Below are 20,230 nucleotides of genomic sequence, written 5' to 3' on the forward strand. Positions count from 1 at the left end.
CATGTGTGGCGGGATTCGTATGAACAGTATGCTCCCTCACATTATTATGAATTAACAATGATACTTCCTTGGATGTACTGTACAAGTGTCATACCATCTTTGCATAAGTATTAGCAGAGAAATGTCTCAAGTCTTCGTTTCCCTCATCCCATCCCCATCAGGGGCCTCTCTTGTGGAAATCTGGGATATGTTCTTTTTCTGAGGCGGCAGAGATGAGAGGGCGAGGAGTTTAGCTAGCTCCCCGTCTTCTGAACATTTCATACTGTGATGAAGAGCAAGTCAAGCATAGAACCCTGTGAGGGAGTCAGGAGTCTGCCCCTATACACAGGGGACATCTGCAGAATGCAGAAAAGAACACTACACCCACCATCTCTCTGCTATCTTGGAAAATGAAATGGAACCTTTCAAAAAAATCTTTAACATGAAACGGGATGGAAGAAGAACAGAATATACAGCTCTGGAAAAAAATGTAGACCACTGCACCTTTTTCTTTCCTTTCCAAATAATTAGATGAGGAAAGTTTTGAGTTGCCTCTTAAATTGAACCCTTCTGTTCCTCACTCAAAAGTATCCTTCTCAACATTTGGGAAAAGAAAGAACAAAGGTGCAGTGGTCTCTTATAAAAAAAAAAAAATATATATATATATATATATACACACATACTAGGGGTGCAAAACCGAACCGCAAAAAAACAAATTGTTCAACAAATAAACCACGGCTCGGTTTTTACATGTAAGCCGCGGTTTTTCGGATCTACGAGAAAACACCCTTTGTACTTCCCCTTTCCCATACCCTTTCTCGGAGAGTACTAAGAGAGCTAAGTATTTAGAAAGATTATCTGTTATATAATGTTATTTTATTGTTAACGTTTGAAAGTTATTTTTCCAAATATAGCTGCAAGCAGCAATGAGGTGGCCAAGCAGGTCAGATGACCCAGAAGAAACTTTCGACATCCTCAGAAGAGTGTTCCGAGTACATGCAGCAAGTTTGGCGTGAATCCATCAAAGATTTGCTGAGATACGACACAACTTTCTGTTTGGCGGCTCTGCTGCCGATTTCGATTGGCTGTACCGGACAAACGGTTTCGAAAATCTAAAATAATTTTGATAGTTTGTGTGAGGATTGCATTGACTATAGCTTGTAGCTTGACTACAGGTAACTAGCGACTGCGGTGTACCTGGCTTCCTTTGCAGTGGCTTACAGTCTCGCTAAACAGAGAATCAGAGACATGACAAGCTCGTCGGCTTTGGCTGGATTCAAACCTCCGACGTTGCCGTTGCCAGGACACCAACTTATCCTTGTGAGCGATTCTCAGTGCTGCAAATCACAGTTCAGTTACTGGGTAAAAATATAAGCAGTTTTTCCTGTGGCAAGCGGTTGTCCGATTTGGCCCAAGTTTAAACAGCTGTAATTCTGTCCTATTTTGACATGTCAAGGTGATTGTGGTCTGAAGATAATCTGTCCCAAATTTGGTGAATATTTGATACACTTTGTAGGAGGAGTGAACAAAAACGTTTTATTAATTCATTCAAAATGGCGGCATCAATTCGGCTGGTATCACAAGTTAACATGTGTCAGACACGGGATCGCCCCCCTAGAGGTTAGAGGACACATATCTACAAAGCACAATAAATCTGACTCTTCTTGAGTATAGATCCCCTGAGAATGAAACATGATCATTACCATTATACTGTTAGACAGCTACTGTGGCATACCTGGCTTCACTAAACAGATAAACCAGTATCATGAAATGCTTGATGACTATGGCTGGGTTCGAACCTATGACCTTGCACTTCAGAGGAACCCGTCTTATCCCAGTGAGCTATTCTCACTGCAGGGAAATGCTGTGTTCAGTTACTGTATAAAAAAAGTAAGCAGTTTCTCCTGTGGGAAGCGTTGTCAGATTTGACCCAAGTATAAAAAGCTGTAATTCAGTCCTATTTTGACATGTCAAGGTGATTGTGGTCTGAAAATGATTTGATTATATGTCCATGAAAATAGGAGCAACGGCGAACGAGGAGTTTGTTTTTATGAAAATTCCAAATGGCCAACGCCCAAAATGGCAGACACGGGACAGTGTGATATATTTCGACTTAGTATGCCACTTAGAATCAGAAGAGACCAATCTTGTGATTTATGACAAATCTGTTCAGAAGTTATGATGCAAGAAATCCGATGCACTGGCTAGATGTAGCATCACTATATCGACAAAGCACAATATATCTGACTCTGAGTATAAATCCCCTGAGAATGAAACATTATCGTGACCATTATGATTATACTACTCGACAGCTACTGTCGCATACCTGGCATCACTAAACAGATAAACCAGTATCATGACATGCTTGAGACTTTGGCTGGATTCGAACCTACGACCTTGCACTTCAAAGGAGCCCGTCTTATCCCAGTGAGCCATTTTCAGCGCTGGGAATTGCTGTGTACAGTTACTGTATACAAAAAGTAAGCTGTTTCTCCTGTGGCACGCGTGGTCAGATTTGGCCCAAATTGGTGCACCAACAGCTGTAATTCAGTCCTATTTTGACATGTCAAGGTGATTGTGGTCTGAAGATAGTCTGTGCCAAATCTGGTGAATATTGGATACATTGTGTAGGAGTAGGGAAAAAAGTTTCATTCATTCATTCAAAATGGCGGCCTCATCAATTGGTCTGGTATCATGCGTTAACATGCGTCAGACACGGGATCTCCTAAGATATCACGAGACATAGGAATCACTTAAATACGACAAACAAATCAACAGTTATTGGTCAAAACACAGTTTTGCCTATTGTAGCGCCCCCTAGAGCTCAAATGACCCTACCTTTTTCGGACCTCTTAATAACAGGGTCATGAATCCATACACCAAGTTTGGAGTCAATGCATCAAAGATTCACTAAGATATGACCTCACTTCCCTTTTTCCGGATCAGTTGCTGAATTTGATTGGCTGTAACTAACAAACGGTTGCGAAAATCAAAGCTCCAGGGGATAACTTTTGTGAGGCTTGGTCTGAAGATCATCTGTGGCAATTTTGAAGAAGATTCGTCAAGAATTGTAGGAGGAGAAGCGAAAAAACGCTTTTCGTTAACATTCAAAATGGCGGAGAATCTATATGACTGGGTATGACGTCATAGAGTGCGTTGAACTTGTCTTGATCCAGGGAATCCAATGATACCTCATTTTGGAAAATGCGGCATATGGTTCAAAGGTAACGTGTGTAAACACACCTTCAACTTTGACCCATTGGTGGCGCTAGAGGGTTGAAATGGGAGACATGAAACTTGGTGAAAGTGATGAGGGTCCCAAAGAGTGTGCCAAATTTCACAACTTCTGAGCATGTGGTTCTAGGGGCTGCCATAGACTCCCATGGCAGATGTATAATAATATATCGCGGCTTGGCCACCAATTATAAGAAAAGGTAGAAACCCTTAAGGTGGCTTCGCCGCTTCGCGGCTTGGCCACCAATAATAATAATAATTATAAGAAAAGGTAGAAACCCTTAAGGTGGCTTCGCCGCTTTGCGGCTTGGCCACCAACTAGAGAGGGTGTAGTGAATGTGATTTCATAATTCACCCTTGTTCATAGTGTGGTTCTACACACTGTTGTTTCATGCAGTTATTTAAGTAATGTGTTATACACGTAAAAATGAATGTTCCGGGATCACGGTCCCTTTAAATATTCTATTGTTGTGATGACGTCGAGCCCCATGCTTGTTAGATTACAGGGCAACGCCATCTTGTCATTCATTCGTTTCTGCATGTAAAAATAAACGAGACACAAACTTGTGTTCTCAACTTGAGGAATTGCCTTTCGCTTTTAAATGCAACTTCCACACTGGTGACCCCGACGTTCGTTTTCTTGACGTATTCACAAACACGACTCGACCATGACCGCGAACGCTGTCACCCTCAAACTCCCCGAATTCTGGGAATCGTCAGTGTCGGCATGGTTTGCCCAGACGGAAGCGCAGTTCGCGTTGCGGGACATAACCACTGATTCAACACGGTACTACTACGTTGTATCAGCTCTCGGTAACTCAACAGCAACCAGAGTGGTGAGTCTCCTTAAACATCCTCCAGCTAAGGAGAAATATGCAGCGCTCAAAGCCCACCTGTTAAAGACCTTTGACCTGTCCGACGCTGAGAGAGCTAGCAGGCTTTTCTCCCTCCAAGGACTGGGTGATAGCAAACCGTCTGAGCTCATGGACCGTATGCTGGACCTCCTGGGTGAGCACAGACCCGATTTTCAGTTCATTCAACTTTTCCTGCGTCAGCTGCCTTCCCAAGTCAGAGCTGCGTTGGCCAACACCACGATCACTGACTGTCGAAAACTGGCTGAAGAGGCCGATAAACTTTTCCTGGCCAGCCAAGGGCACTGTGTCATGGCTGCATTTCTTCCCACGCACGTCGCTCCTGCGACAATGGAGGATTCCACACTGGTTGCAGCAACCTCTTCTCGTCGGCAGCAGTCTTCAGGTCGTCAGCAGTCTTCAGGCCCCCAGCAGTCTTCTTCAGGCTTGTGCTTCTATCACGAGAAGTTTGGACCGAAGGCTCTTAAATGCCGCTCGCCATGCAGTTTCAGCGGGGTGGGAAACGCCAGGGCCGGCGCTCATTAGTGGCCATGAGTGTCGGCCGCGTAGGCAGGCTGCTTTTTATCCGTGACAGCATCTCCGGACGACGTTTCCTGTGCGAGCGTCCTGTCTGCATCCCGTTTGGACATAGTAACCGACAGCCACGGCCCCCCGATGGAGGCTGCTAATGGGACCCCCATCCGCACGTATGGAATAAGGTACATTGAGTTGTGTTTGAGGGCATCGGTTTGGCTGGGATTTTGTCACGGCAAAAGTCGCCGTTCCCCTCCTTGGCGCTGATTTTTTGTGTGCGCATGGACTGTTGGTGGATTTTAAGAACCGCCGTTTGATCGACGCTGTCACGTTCTGCTCTTATACGTGCACGCTCGGCGGGGCTGAATCCATACGACTGTCCAGCATGCTCTCCCCATTGGATGACTTTCACCGTCTACTGGCTGGTTTCCCAGCACTCACTCAGCCCACGTTCTCCGCGTCTGCCGTGAAGCATGGTGTGGAGCACCATATCGCCACTTCTGGTCCACCCGTCTACGCCCGTGCTCGGCGCCTCGACCCGACCAAGCTTGCTGTTGCTAAGGCTGAGTTTTCTAACATGGAACGCCTTGGCATAGTCCGCCGATCCGACAGCCCGTGGGCGTCACCCCTGCACATCGTCCCCAAACCTGGTGGCGGCTGGCGCCCATGTGGCGACTACCGGCGGCTTAATGAGGCGACGACACCTGACCGATACCCTGTCCCAAACGTACAGGATTTTTCAGCACACCTGGCCGGTATGGTAATCTTTTCTAAGGTGGACCTCGTCCGGGGCTATCATCAGGTGCCCATGCACTCTCTGGACATTCCAAAAACAGCAGTGATTACGCCGTTTGGTCTTTTTGAGTTCTTAAGGATGCCGTTCGGCCTTAAAAACTCAGCCCAATCTTTTCAGCGCCTCATGGACTCTGTTTTACGTGACCTGCCTTTTCTTTTTGTGTATTTGGACGACATTCTGGTAGCGAGCACGTCCAAATCCCAGCACCTGTCGCACCTCCGAACACTTTTCGAGCGGCTCAACGAACATGGCCTGATTGTCAACCCTGCCAAGTGCCAGTTTGGTCTCTCCACCATTGACTTCCTGGGACACAGAGTCACCAAGGACGGTGCAGTCCCTCTCCCATCAAAGGTGGAGGCGGTCACACAGTTCCCACGCCCGCTCACCGTGAAAGCCCTGCAGGAGTTCCTCGGCATGGTGAACTTTTACCACCGTTTCATCCCTCGAGCCGCTCAGCTCATGCAGCCCTTGCACGAGGCCTTGAAAGGTAAGGCCATGCAAGCTGTGGACTGGACTGAGGGCAGGGACAAGGCTTTTGCTGACACTAAGGCGGCCCTGGCGCAGGCCACCATGCTGGCACATCCTTCAGCCACAGCCTCCATCGCCATCACCTCGGACGCCTCGGACTACGCTGTCGGTGCCGTCTACGAACAGTGGGTAGGCGGGGCCTGGCAGCCGCTTGCTTTCTTCAGCCGCCAGCTGCGAGCTGAGCGTAAGTACAGCACTTTTGACCGGGAGCTGCTGGGTCTCTACCTCGCCATCAGACACTTTCGTTTCCTTCTGGAAGGTCGACAATTCACCGCCTTTGTCGACCACAAGCCGCTGGTTTTCGCCATGGCCAAGGTGGCCGAGCCGTGGTCCGCCCGCCAGCAACGTCATCTATCCTACATTTCCGAGTTCACCACGGACTTACAGCACGTGGCCGGAAAGGACAACCAGGTGGCGGACTGCCTGTCACGGGCTGTGGCAGGGGCAGTCTATCTTGGTCTGGATTACAGCCACATGGCAGTGGATCAGACCACAGACCCAGACGTGCACACCCTGAGGACCTCGACTACAGGTTTGAAAATAGAGGATGTGGTTTTTGGTGAAGCCGACACCACGCTCATGTGTGACGTCTCCACGGGCAGTCCTCGGCCGATTGTCCCCACGGGGTGGAGACGACGCGTTTTTGATGCCATCCATGGTCTCTCCCACCCTGGTTTGAAAGCGTCACAGAGGCTGGTGGCGGCGAAGTTTGTTTGGCACGGCCTCAAAAAGGACGTACGAGACTGGGCTACCACTTGTCTTGAGTGCCAACGGGCCAAAGTACACCGCCACACGAAAGCCCCGTTGGAGTTGTTCCCGGTGCCAGAGCGGCGGTTTGACCATGTTAACGTGGATCTGGTTGGCCCTCTGCCCTCCTCTCATGGTTTCACCTACCTGTTGACCATGGTTGACAGGACCACCCGCTGGCCCGAGGCTGTGCCACTGACATCGTTGGCATCTGTCGAGATGACACGAGCATTTATCGGCACCTGGGTTGCCCGTTTCGGCACCCCTTCGGACATATCCTCCGACCGGGGCGCGCAGTTCACGTCTGAGCTATGGAATGCGGTGGCCCAGAGCCTCGGAGCGAAACTCCACCGCACGACTGCATACCACCCGCAGGCTAACGGACTCTGTGAATGATTTCACAGGTCGATGAAGGCTTCTCTTCGTGCTGGCCTCAAAGACAGCAACTGGGTCGACAAGCTCCCGTGGGTGATGCTTGGCATCCGGACTGCAGCGAAGGAAGACTTACAGTCCTCATCCGCGGAGCTTGTCTATGGGCAGCCACTGCGGGTTCCAGGGGATTTTGTTCCTGCTTCCACCGTTCCCTGGTCTGCGACTCTCCAGCGGGCCTCACTACTGGACAATGCGAGGCTGTTCGCACCTGTCCCTACTTCCCGTCACGGCCTCCCTCAGTCGCACATCCCTGCTGGGCTTCAGACGGCTGAATACGTCTTTATTCGCCACAACGCTCACAGGGGACCGCTACCCCCGCCCTACGAGGGCCCATTCCGGGTTTTGGAGACGGGAGACAAACATTTTGTGGTGGACATGGGTGGTAAACCGGAGCGACTCTCCATTGACCGCCTCAAACCAGCTCATTTGGACGTCGCTGGGCCCATTGAATTGGCCCAGCCCCCACGACGCGGGCGTCCTCCAGCTCTGCACCCACCCCCTGCTCCCCTTCCCCCCAAACCTCCCACACTCCATGCCCCACGCCCGTGTCATGGTGGTACATCTGCCATGGTAGTGTCTCCTCGACCCCCTGTACAACACAGCCGTTCTGGCCGGTTAATACGACCACCTCGCCGATGATTTATATTCTTATATGGTGAATTCTGGGGGGACGTGTGTAGTGAATGTGACTTCATAATTCACCCTTGTTCATAGTGTGGTTCTACACACTGTTGTTTCATGCAGTTATTTAAGTAATGTGTTATACACGTAAAAATGAATGTTCCGGGATCACGGTCCCTTTAAATATTCTACTGTTGTGATGACGTCGAGCCCCATGCTTGTTAGATTACAGGGCAACGCCATCTTGTCATTCATTCGTTTCTGCATGTAAAAATAAACGAGACACACACTTGTGTTCTCAACTTGAGGAATTGCCTTTCGCTTTTAAATGCAACTTCCACAAGGGTACAATTTCTGGGGAAATTTTTGTGTGTGCTTGCTTGCGTCGGTTGTACAGGGATTTTAATGCCATTTTTACAACTGATATTCCTGTATATTTTATATAAAAATGCATAGGGCCTACTTATTATGTATAAATATTACATAGACTTAAAAGCATCTTTTTTTGCTGCTCATTTACAACTCAAAATACGAGTGAAGTGTAGAATGAAATATGATGTCTTCTCATTTCCCCTGCAAGAGGCAGCCTCATAGCTGAATCAAAACAAATACATTTGGCAGACCGGTGTAAAAATGGACCTAATCTCTATGACTTAAACGTCCTTTTAAGTTTTCCCTTCTCGTGATATTTTCAGGCATTTAGCCTACTCATATTGCATTCATTCATTAATAAAGAACCCCCTTTGAAGATTATTCTACGACGTTACCGGCAGAAGATAGAATCGCGATTCAAACAGTACCATCTGCTAACTGAAAATATGCCCCCAAAAACGTAAATAAGCTTGACATTTATTTAGTGGAAAAAAAAGCTCACTGGTAGCGATCATTGTCAGTAACAACGCAAAATGCGATATAGCCCTGTGTGGAGAAGCTGCCCCGGTAAATTCTACTACTACAGTACAGTACTAGACTACTGCTGTGTTCGTCTTGGTAGCGATTGCGTTGGTTGAATTCGATTAAACGTTCCGTTGTACGGTTTAGGCTGAAATTAATTATTTTCATGAACAGATTGACAAAGTTTAGGCTGTGGCAATGAAGTTCAGGTTAGTAGTCAGATAGTTTCACCTATTGAAACACTTTTGATTTAAGTAAGGGGAGTGCCGAACATGTTCTGTCGCCGTTTGACTTCATAAACAGCTGTGTAGATGTTTTTGTAGTGTGTCTCGCGTAAGCTACAGTGTTGCAGTGAGCAACACTGGTTTGAAACCACAGGTAATGATAATTTCACCAACAAATCGTTTACTTGTAATGTAATGTCATAATAAATCCTACAACGAAAATGTATTTGTGAGGAATGTTTATTTTAACGATTGAAAACAGATGCATCATAGACCACTGTAGTAGCTATGTGTTGCCAACAGAGGCTAATGTCATGCTAATGCTTCAGTGAAATAGTGGACTACCGTTTCCGAAAGTAGATGTGGGCCTACTTCCTTAATAATATCAGCTAATATTGTACATTACATTTCACAATTGTGTTTCACATCACAAAGTAAAATGAGTAAATAGTTATCACCCTGGCCTCTTTGCTTGTGGCATTTCTGCAGCTGCCTTGCAGTAAAGCTATAGTTAGCCTAGCTATCCCCCAAGTTAACAGATGCGAAACGAATGTTCTGCTACAGGTAGTCACGCGTGTTTTCGTGACGTTAGTGACGTAGTGACGTTAGTAACGTCAGTGACTGTGGCTAGCAAATTAGCCACCGTTAGCTTCACTTTTCGCCACAAAAACTTAACTTCAGCCTAAACCATGCAACGGAACGTAAATAAAAATACAAGCAACTCAATCGCTACCAAGACAAAACTTTTGACACCTAGGTTGTCTATGTAGGCCAAATATTAACAAAGATTTAGGGGGGCAAAAATAAATAATAATAATAAATATATATGTGAGAGAACAAAGGTTGTGCCCTTGCCGAAGGCAAAGCACACCCAACTAGAGAGGGTACAATTTCTGGGGAAATTGTAGGGTGTGCTTGCTTGCGTCGGTTGCACAGGGGTCCGTTTTTGGATGACATTTTTACAACTGATATTTCTGTATATTTTATATAAAAATGCATACTTATTATTTATAAAGATTACATAGATTTAAAAGATTTTTTGCTGCTCATTTACAACTGAAAATACGAGTGAAGTGTAGAATGAAATAGATGTCTTCTCATTTCCCCTGCAAGAGGCAGCCTCATCGTTGAATCAAAACGAATACATTTGGCAGACCTGTGTAAAAATTGACCTAATCTCTACGACTTAAACGTCCTTTTAAGTTTTTCCCTTCTCGTGATATTTTAAGGCATTTAGCCTACTCATATTGCATTCATTCATGAATAAAGAACCCCCTTTGAAGATTATTCTACGACGTTACCGGCAGTAGAAGATGGAATCACGATTCAAACAGTACCATCTGCTAACTGAAAATATGCCCCCAAAAACGTAAATAAGCTTGACATTTATTTAGTGGAAAATCGCTTTCATAAAAAGCTCACTGGTAGCGATCATTGTCAGTAACAACGTCAAGTGCGATATAGCCGCGTGGAGAAGCTGCCTCGGTAAATTGTACAGTACAGTAGACTACTGCTGTGTTCGTCTCGCCATTTTGAATGTTAAGGAAAAGCGTTTTTTCGCTACTCCTCCTACAATTCTTGTCGAATCCTCTTCAAAATGGTGGCAGGCCTCTGGAAGTTGCTGGGGGAGTCCCTGTACACCATAAATGGAGCCAGGAACCCCATCACAGCAGCATACTTCCAAGGTTTATGATTTGAAAGGCCTGCTCCACTCCTGCCCAACTCTTTCTCCTTGTTCTTTTCCCTCTTGTAGCTGTCCCTTAAATTTTTCCTTTTTTTTTGCAATCCTCAGCTAGAAAAACATTATTTGAAAACTGTTTAATAGACATACACGTTGACATGTGTAAACACGTTGTATTTTATTACTCGAAGTGTCTGCTAATCTGTCGACACAACTAGGGAGTCCCAGCCGGGCTAACTAGCTAGCTCTAGTTACCACAGAACGAAGTTACGTAATGTGACTAGACTGAATTTGAAAGTACAAAATACCCACCAGGATCACCGACAATTTCGGCAACCTTGCGCCATGCATCATTTTTTATATTAACATCTCTGTACGAATACAGAGACGTGTCATACAGTACTGGGTATCCAGCCACACAAACAATCAGTTTCTCCTCCATCTTGAAACCTAGAAATGTTTACCATGGTTGCTACGTTACGAGAAACAAGAATACACTCTGATTGTCCATCGCTAGCGAAAATTGCTCCTCATTTGCATTGACAAAATCTCAACTCTGTCGCGTCGCTACCCACAATGCACCACGCAAGCGATTCGGCTGACTCCATAGAAAATGAATGGAAAACATGTTATTGCTCGCATCGTGTCGCTGCAGTGTGAACGCACTGTAAGGGTAGCAAGCTAGGTAACCATATACAGTAAAGCTACAAAATGATATAGCGTTAGTTAACTTACTTGTCCAAGTTTAGTAGCTGGACGAAGGAGAGTTAGTACTGATCCAGAATTTAATTTCAGCAAGGTCAGTTTTGTATTAGCTCAAGTTGAGGAAACAGTCGTGGCTGAAGTGTTTGGCGAAGACATACAAAACAAATGCGCCTACAACATAAGTTGTGTAGGCGCATTTCCAGAGAAAATAAAATTAAGACACTGGGTCTTCAGAGGCTCGGATGAAGGAACTGTGAAAAGATTTTTGTTTTCCTTTGTACATCCAAACTGAGCAAATGTAATGCTTTGTTCGTTTGCAAGCCATGATGTCTCTCGATGATAAAAACACTTGCACGGTCGTAGCTCAGTTTCTTATGGGCGGGCCAGATTCTCTGGGCGAGCAAAGCAGAGAGAGGGGAGGTAACCTTCCTCCTTGTGACGTCACAAGGAGGAGATTTTCAAACAGAGCAATTGAGCCTTCATTTTCTCAAAGGCGGAGAAGAACACCCAGGGCTTGGTTTACACCTATCGAAAATTCTAGCCACTGGGGGACCAAAGGCTCATATTAATGTTAAATAACCTCCTAAAGTGAAGTTTTCATGTCATGTCACCTTTAATATAAAAAGTATACTATTATCATGTTACTTAAAGTATATTATAATACGGGTGGTTGAAATCAAGCATTCTGATTGGTTGAGAGTGAGTCACGGGGTGTGCTTTATTGAGCATAAAGTACTGTACGGTGTACAGGTGTTTACAGTACGCCTGTTTACATTTGCCTTAAAATGGAGCGTTCCATATTAGTGCGCACTCAAAATAACGGTTACATTTTTGGTTGTCATTGGTAAGTTTCGTTGTCACTTGGTTGTCGTTGTCATTTTGATGTCATTTCAAGATTAACAGTAAGCAAACATGTTTCATGTTAACTTCGATCTTTTGGGGGGAAGAACTTTTGATGAGTGGTTAGCCAAAGATGAGAGAGCAAGAGTGAGCAAGAGTGGTCGAAAGCGATGTCATCAGAGACGAAGGGGACATGAGAAACGTTTTCCATGGATGCACAATTAGTGGAAATATCCAAATCAATATAAGCAAACCGTAACATGTTTAGACCTAATGTTTAAAATAAATATTATTTTATTGAAAGTGTCCCATTGTCATTGTTGTTATTTTAAAGGCAGCTTTTATGAAATGAGCAAAGTCAATTGCGAGATCTAGCTAGCTAGCTAGGCTAACAAACGTGAAGTTCACAATGCTGTTTGTCCGTTGCATAGCAACAGCCACTGTTTACAGGGCCTATTTTCTCTCGGCTACTGAAATGCGATACACAATGTTTGTTGTCTATAACTATTTTGTGCTGAAAGGCAGCTTACTATTTATTTACTATTTATAATTTCGCTGGCAACCGTATTATAAAAGCAATAAGGTACTCGAGGCAGTACTTTATCGCCAATAAAGTACGTGTTCTAGGGTTTGCCGGCCCTCCGCTGCGCGTCGGGCCTAACAACACCCTTGAACACGTACTTTATTGGCGATAAAGTACTGCCTCTCGTACCTTATTGCTTAACTAGCAGTGTACCTATTATTAAAGTAACCTGTGTAGTGCACTTTCAGTTCATGAAGTATACTTCCTAAAGAGCCTCAAAGTATACTTTGCAATACTTTCAAGTGCACTTTCAATTAATGTAAGTACTTCAAGAAGTAAACTTAATAAATTTAATTTTACTATTACTTACTAATATATTATAATGTTTAGGAGCCCCTTAAACGCCTCAGATTATAAGTCATTTAGCGAGAACGGGGGCCCTTGCAAAGTTACACTGCAGATTCTTAGCTGAAAGAAGCTATTCACTGCACAAGCGTTACAAGAATCCAGTTCTTCTTATGAAACGTAACGGTCATTTAACTCAGGGTTACAATGGTAAACCACCACAACAATGACCACGCAACAAAACACTACATTCTAAGCAGACACATTTAAAAAACTAAATTCATGAAGTTACATTTGTATTTCGAACAAACGGCAAACTTATCAGCACATTTTAACACTATTTACCGCCTTGCATCATGGGAATTGACCAGCCAATGAGCTATTTCGTTCTTCAGTCAGTTTGACAGTATAACCTTCAAATGCATAATGCAATCCTTCTGTCTGCTTCTTTCTCAAGTAGCTTTTTCGTTTTTGCCATTAATACTCCAATTGATAATTATTAGTATAAGATTATAGGGCTTCAGAATGTTTTGTTATTGTTTTGTTATTCAATTATTCATAGACATGAATAATTAGAATGAGATGGATCTAAAAAATGTAACCTGTAATGTACTTTAAAATTATTTTGACTGTTTTTGCTGTATAATAATAGAAAACGTACATCCTACTCCAGAAGACATGTATACCATTTTCTGTTTTCTAAGTATATCAAAAGTGAACTATTTTCAAAGCATACTTAAAAGTATATCAAAAGTGAACTATTTTCTAAGTATACTTCTTAAAAGTATATCAAAAGTTAACTATTTTAGTATACTTATAGTATACTTTAATATACTTATTTTTTGTAAGCGTGTCTTATTGTCCACACTATCATATACAATTATATCTAAAACGAACTTACAAAGATCTCGGTTAGACTAATAAAGTTGAGTATTAGTAATGATGTTAGCGATGCTAGCGTTATTTTGCTAGCTAGCCTAGCCTATAACATTTCACTTGGTTTGCAGCTGTTTGATTAACTGAAATTATTATGAAATGTTATGTTCTACTAGCCATTTGCCTACTTTAGCAAGTCACTGTATTTCCAAGCCCTGATAGTGTAACTGAGAAAACAGTAAATAATTCCTCTTTCAAGTAATAAGCCCCCGTTCAAGTGTTGAGCATAAAATTAGCTGCACGGTCAGTAGAGATCTTGAGAGAAGCCACTTTTTTGTTCTAAAACGGGACTATATGCCGCTTTGAAATATAAGCCGCACAAGAAAACAACTATAAAATCGGAGTACAAGCCGTGGCTTATTTTCCGTAAAATACGGTATATTTATTAACCAAATGTATGTGCACTCATTTAATTTAATCTCACTCTACAATGTTGACTATGTACATTACACACAACCAACATTATGAGGCTAGATATGGGGGTCTTACCTGAGCAGTGAGGCAATGGAGCACTCCAGTGTCTGTTGAGCTGGCAGGTGAGAGAGGCCTCTCCTATGAGCTCTCGATCACCTTCGCAGGTGTACTGCACTGTAGAGCCAAACGTAAACCTGTCCCCGTACAGGACACCATAAGGAGGGCAGCCGGGGTGGCCACAGTCCACCTCTGGAACGCACACATCAATTCAACTGTCAAACATCACATCTGTCAGGTATTACATTTTACATCTAACTGTATGACAGTGTTACTGTAAGTGTAACTGTAAGTCAGATTTCACTTGGTTACACGCAATTGTTACACACTGCAGCATTGAGCTCAGATTAACCAGAATAGTACATATTCAGACATGTGGTTTGTATCTCTGGGCTCTAACCAACGTAGCATTAACCAATGGTAAGATGTAACGAAGTAATACTTTATTTACAGTATTTAATATTTTTTTGGTGAGAATCTATACTTGAGTTTACATTTTTTGTGACTTTGTACTTTTACTCCACTACATTTCCTTAATAAAATGTATACTTTTACTCTGATACATTTTCCCTAATCATCTTTGTTACTGTACTACAAAATAAAATCGGAAGAGCACAGACTACCAGTTTTGTCAAATCAGTGGTCAGGCACTAGTTTGCAGATCATTGGTTAATCACATTAACACATAACGGCAGCGTTAAGCGTTTGTGTTAAGATGACACATTTGGCCGTCTTAAGACAACAGAAATTGCTGTCGTAAGCTTACAACGTTTTGAACTTCTTCAGACATTAGGACCATCTACACTTCTTGCCATTGCCATTGCTTCTATGTCTATGGACCCTGCCCCCCAAAACAATGCGCAAACAATGAGCTCACAAAATGAAAATTACGAGGCTCGAAATGGCCGTTCCAAAGGTGTCGTCTTAACGGGAATACTAAATTACAGGTTTTCCGTATGGCTTTCCATATTTGGTTAACATTAAGCCATTCAGATGTAACTAGCAATGTTAGCTAAACATTGCAGGTTAATTTCGAATCACAGATCTAACGTCCTGTACTTTCTCTTCAAGTGTAATTGTGCAGTAGACTACATTTTAAGGTGGTGTACATAAAAAAAAGCATTTACCTTAACTGTCAATGCTTAAGTACCTTTAATATTAGAACATTTCTTTTAATACTTAAGTACAATAATTATCAGAAACTTTAAGACTAGTAATATTCTAATTGCAACTGTACTGTACAAAACTGTAACATTTGCTTTTTATTTTGCAGTGCAGTAAAAAAAGAAAAGAGTACTTTTCAGCCATTCCATATTACCAGAACTACAACACAGGAAACCTACCAAGGCATTCTGGTAGAGGTTTGTCCCAGTGTCCAGCTGGCTGACAAGTGAGCACAGAAGATCCAAACAGGTAGTAGCCTGGGTTGCAATCGTAGAACACCACGCTGCCGAAGGTAAAGTTGCCATGCTCAATCTTACTCTCTCGTATGGAGTTGGTTGGGATCCCGGGATCAGTGCAGTTGACCACTGAGAGGGAATAAAATACAGGAAATCTTATGATTGACAGGAATTAATTTACATTAAAATCACATAAATAGTCAACAAGAAACATTCTCCTCATAACAGCATTGGCTTCAATATCAGTATCTTTACACAATAAAGTCAACTGACTTTTTCCGTAATGGTACATACATCAGGCATGATGATAGTCATAATTTAGTAGTAATAATATAGTAGTTAAAGTCCCTGTAAAGTGACAATAAAATATGTGTTCTGAGTTTGTCACACCACAGAAAAATGTGCCAAATTTGAATGAAAAATGTTAAGTAACTAAAATAAGTGATCAAAATCTTGAAACAATTAGCAGTTCTCTCAGATCTCAAATGCTGAGGTCACTGAAATCACGCCCACTCGCGGTAAAAGTGCTTCTAAAAGGTGTGTTCATTCTTTTGTACGCTCTCAACGAAGGCAGTCGCATTTTCTTTCCCTCTCCTCCCCCTGACCTTCCCTGCTTGCTTCCCTGCTTGGCTTCTATCGTATTGTCTAGTTATTCACCGAGAAATGCTCTGAAGTTTCAATCATTTGGATAGTTTTTGAAGATATTACTCAAAATCAAATACTACAAAAAGGAACAACCTGAGAGGACTGAAGCCCAAGGAGAACAGAAGTATTTTGGGCTGCCCTCCAAGAATGACCACAGGAAAGCAAACTAAAGCTTGTTCCCTGTAGAACTATGGCTTGTAATGACTGCAAACAACTTACTCAGAGGATAGTCGAACTGGAGCTAAGAGTCAGAACCCTCTTAGATATCAGAGAGACCGAAGACTTCATAGATTCCATGCTACCTAGCCCGGAGGTTAAGCTACCTGCCAATGAGCCACCCTTGGAACCAGCTTTCTCTCCACCGGCCGTTGGACCGGATGAGTCATGGCCTGCTCTCGGCGCTAAACCAAAGAGGCCTAGCGCCGCTTCTACCTTCATCAGAGATGGGACTGTCACCAAGGATAAACAGCAAAAAAAGCGAGGCAGAAACTCTTCCCGCATCACCTCTCCTCCTGTCACACTCAGAAACAGTTTCGAACCACTGGGAACTTTCTCTCCCTTGTGTGTGGAATCCAAGGCGAAGAGGCACAGGAGTGCTAGCCACGCAGCTAACAAACATGAAGGGCCCAGATCGCCGACACACCATGATGGTAGCTACTACACACATGCAAATCCAACACATCATCGTCTGCTGCGACCGGGAGTCCCCCATTTCACTCCAAGCCCCTCTCGGACCACTCGGGGCGCTGTTCGACCCCCTATCAAGCCTAATCAGACAACAATATCACAGGATTATCAAGATCCAAGGTATGCTAAGACTACCCACAGCCCATCAACACTTAGAGGAGCTAACACTGCTAGCACTATAGAATCTACTGCTAGCACTGACGCAGTGTCTAACCTTGGTCTAGCACAAGGTCCTATCATTGCTAACCCAAATAAGATAAGAACTGGCCCCGCAGTTACTGATAAGGCAAACGTTAGAAATGCAAACACAACACCACATATGGCCACTATCTTGATTGGAGATGCCATGACAGCACATGTTAAACTGGCAAAGACAGAAAATATTTGTCTTAGCAACACATCTGTCGAGGAACTGTCCTCAGAGGTACAAACAATCCTCAACAATAAACCAAACAACCCTAAGATTATCATCCACACTGGCTCGTTTGATATCCTACACAAGAAAACTGGCACTGAGATACTTAAAAAACATTTCACCCAGCTACTGAACACACTTAACAGATATCAAGATGTATTCATCAGTGGACCGATTGCATGCTTTCGCAGAGGAAAAGAAGCCTTCAGTTGACTACTATCTTTCAACACATGGTTGGCATCTGTCTGTCTGACACACAAACTGAGATTTATCGATAACTTCAATGTGTTCTGGAACTGTGCAGACCGTTTTCAAGCTGACGGACTCCACCCAAACCGTAGAGGATCTCGACTACTAACAGCAAACATCAATCACGTGCTCCTGACCACAAATCAAGCTTCTCTCCCTATCCCTGTTGTGTCTAAGCTGACTGACGCATCCCAAACAACCTCCCATGGAACAGAACAGAACATTCAAACAGCCTCCTGCAAGGACATGGGCCCTGCACAGATCTGCACCCCCCGGATGAATTCCCTTGTGATGGAACAGCTCAGTGACAGAGACTTTCCCAAAGAAAAGCTACGCTAGGACAGCCACCATGCTATTTCATTGGACATACCGGTCATCATCACAAACAGAAAATGGCATGGTAAAATGCATGGTTACAAACCTGAAACTAGTGTTAGAAGTCACAGAACTATCCATATTCTTCCAACAGATTTATCTACCCCTGTTTTATCTGTTAATACCCCACAGATGAAACTGGCCCTTCTAAATGTTAGATCACTAAATAACAAAACATTTCGAGTTAATGATCTGGTCAAAGAAAACAACTTAGACTGCATCTGTCTAACAGAAACCTGGCTAAACAATGACACGGCAACAGCAACTTTGATAGAAGCGTGTCCGCCTGATTACAGCTTTCACCAAGTTTCAAAGACATCAAAAAAAGGTGGAGGAGTCGCAGCTATTTTCTCCTCTAAACTGTTGTTCAAAATCACTGAGCTAGGTGAATTCACATCATATCAATATCTTGCTATAGAGCTCAAAACCGAATCAATACTTTTTGTTATTATATATCAGCCACCCAAGCACTCGCCAATATTCATACAAGAATTCTCTGAACTATTATCACTGTGTCACTAGATATGACAAAGTAGTTTTAAACGGAGACTTAAATATCCAAGTAAATAAAAAATCAGACCCAAGAACTATTGAGCTCTTAAATCTCCTTGACAGTTTCAATCTAACTCAACACATAACAGACCCAACACACCGGTACGGAAACACACTAGATCTAGTGATAACAACTGGACTAAATATCAATAATATTTCAATAACTGATCTACCCCTCTCAGACCATCATTATATACTTTTTAATGTGGAAATTATCCTAACAAAAAACAAAAAATAATTCTTAGTCCATAGAAGATATTTAGACGATACAGCTATGATGACATTTTCTGAACAATTTGCTCTATATGAGCCGACTAACCATGATTGCTCTCTGAATGAAATGGTAGAGAACCTCAATGATGCACTATTATCTGTGTTAGACTCTGTTGCACCACTGAAAACCAAAAAGAAGTGCACAAGCAGAACCTCCCCATGGCTGAGAAATAAAAATGTTAGTGAAACGAAAAGAAAATGCCGTGCAGCAGAGAGAAAATGGAGGAAAACAAAGATCACTATCCACTACAATATCTACAAAGATACACTAACCACCTATAACAAAACCATCCATCTAGCAAGGAGAGAATATTTCTCCAACATTATTACAGAAAATGCCAGAAATTCCAGAGTTCTTTTCTCCACCATTGACCAGCTGCTAAACACTGTCCCTGCCCCACCTCCATCCTCAGCAGTTAAATGTGAAGAGCTTGCTTTGTTCTTCAAGAACAAAATAACTTTGATCAGAGCGAGTATTATTAATAGTGGGGTCGAAACTGACATCAGTAGATTCTGCAACATAACCATGAGCACATTTACCTGCATCACACTTAGTGAACTTTCCAAAATTGTCAGCGAATCTAACTCCACAACCTCAGATATTGATCCTATACCCACAACATTCTTTAAGCGAGTGTTTGATAGTGTCTCAGGTCCGGTGCTAGAGATTATAAACACATCCCTTAGAACTGGTGTCTTCCCAGATGCCTTAAAAACAGCTGTTGTAAAGCCCCTATTAAAGAAACCCAAATTGGATAACAGTCTACTTGCAAATTACAGACCAATATCAAACCTTCCATTTATTAGTAAAGTACTGGAAAAGATAGTTTTAGTCCAATTAAATTATTTTCTTGAAGAAAATAACATCCTGGAAGTCTCGCAGTCAGGTTTCAGGAAATATCACAGTACTGAAACTGCTCTCACCAACTCTGATGCAAATAAAGTCTCTATCCTTATCCTGTTAGATCTCAGTGCAGCATTTGATACAATTGATCACAACATCCTAATCAATAGACTGGAAAAGCTTATTGGGTTCACGGATAGTGTATTGAACTGGCTGAAATCATATATCACAGGAAGGAAGTTTTATGTTAGTTTAGGTGACCATAGGTCCAAGAAACATGAGAACTGCTACAGGGTTGCTCAAGGAAGCTGCTTAGGTCCATTACTTTTTTCTCTTTATATGTTACCACTCGGCGACATAATCAGAGAACATAACCTAGATTTCCATAGCTATGCGGATGACACACAACTATATACTATATCCACTGAACCCAACGATGCAACGGCCAT

At 43.1% G+C, this 20,230-nt stretch overlaps 1 protein-coding gene across 5 annotated transcripts in view; it reads right to left on the reverse strand.

Annotated features, from left to right (window-relative positions):
• LOC134022944 (CUB and sushi domain-containing protein 3-like) overlaps nt 1-20,230 on the reverse strand; it is a 403,505-nt gene that overhangs the window by 36,753 nt on the left and 346,522 nt on the right. For all 5 annotated transcript variants that reach the window (XR_009930720.1, XM_062464691.1, XM_062464690.1 and 2 more), the window contains 2 exons: nt 15,685-15,870; nt 14,360-14,533 (listed from right to left, as the gene is read on the reverse strand). Coding sequence is in view for 4 of the 5 variants with exons in the window: in XM_062464691.1 (XP_062320675.1) it covers nt 14,360-14,533; nt 15,685-15,870 (360 nt within the window). In the remaining variant the exon portion in view is untranslated. The remainder of the gene's footprint in view (nt 1-14,359; nt 14,534-15,684; nt 15,871-20,230) is intronic.

The sequence above is a fragment of the Osmerus eperlanus genome, chromosome 7 (genome assembly GCF_963692335.1).
Source record: "Osmerus eperlanus chromosome 7, fOsmEpe2.1, whole genome shotgun sequence".
NCBI lineage: Eukaryota > Metazoa > Chordata > Actinopteri > Osmeriformes > Osmeridae > Osmerus > Osmerus eperlanus.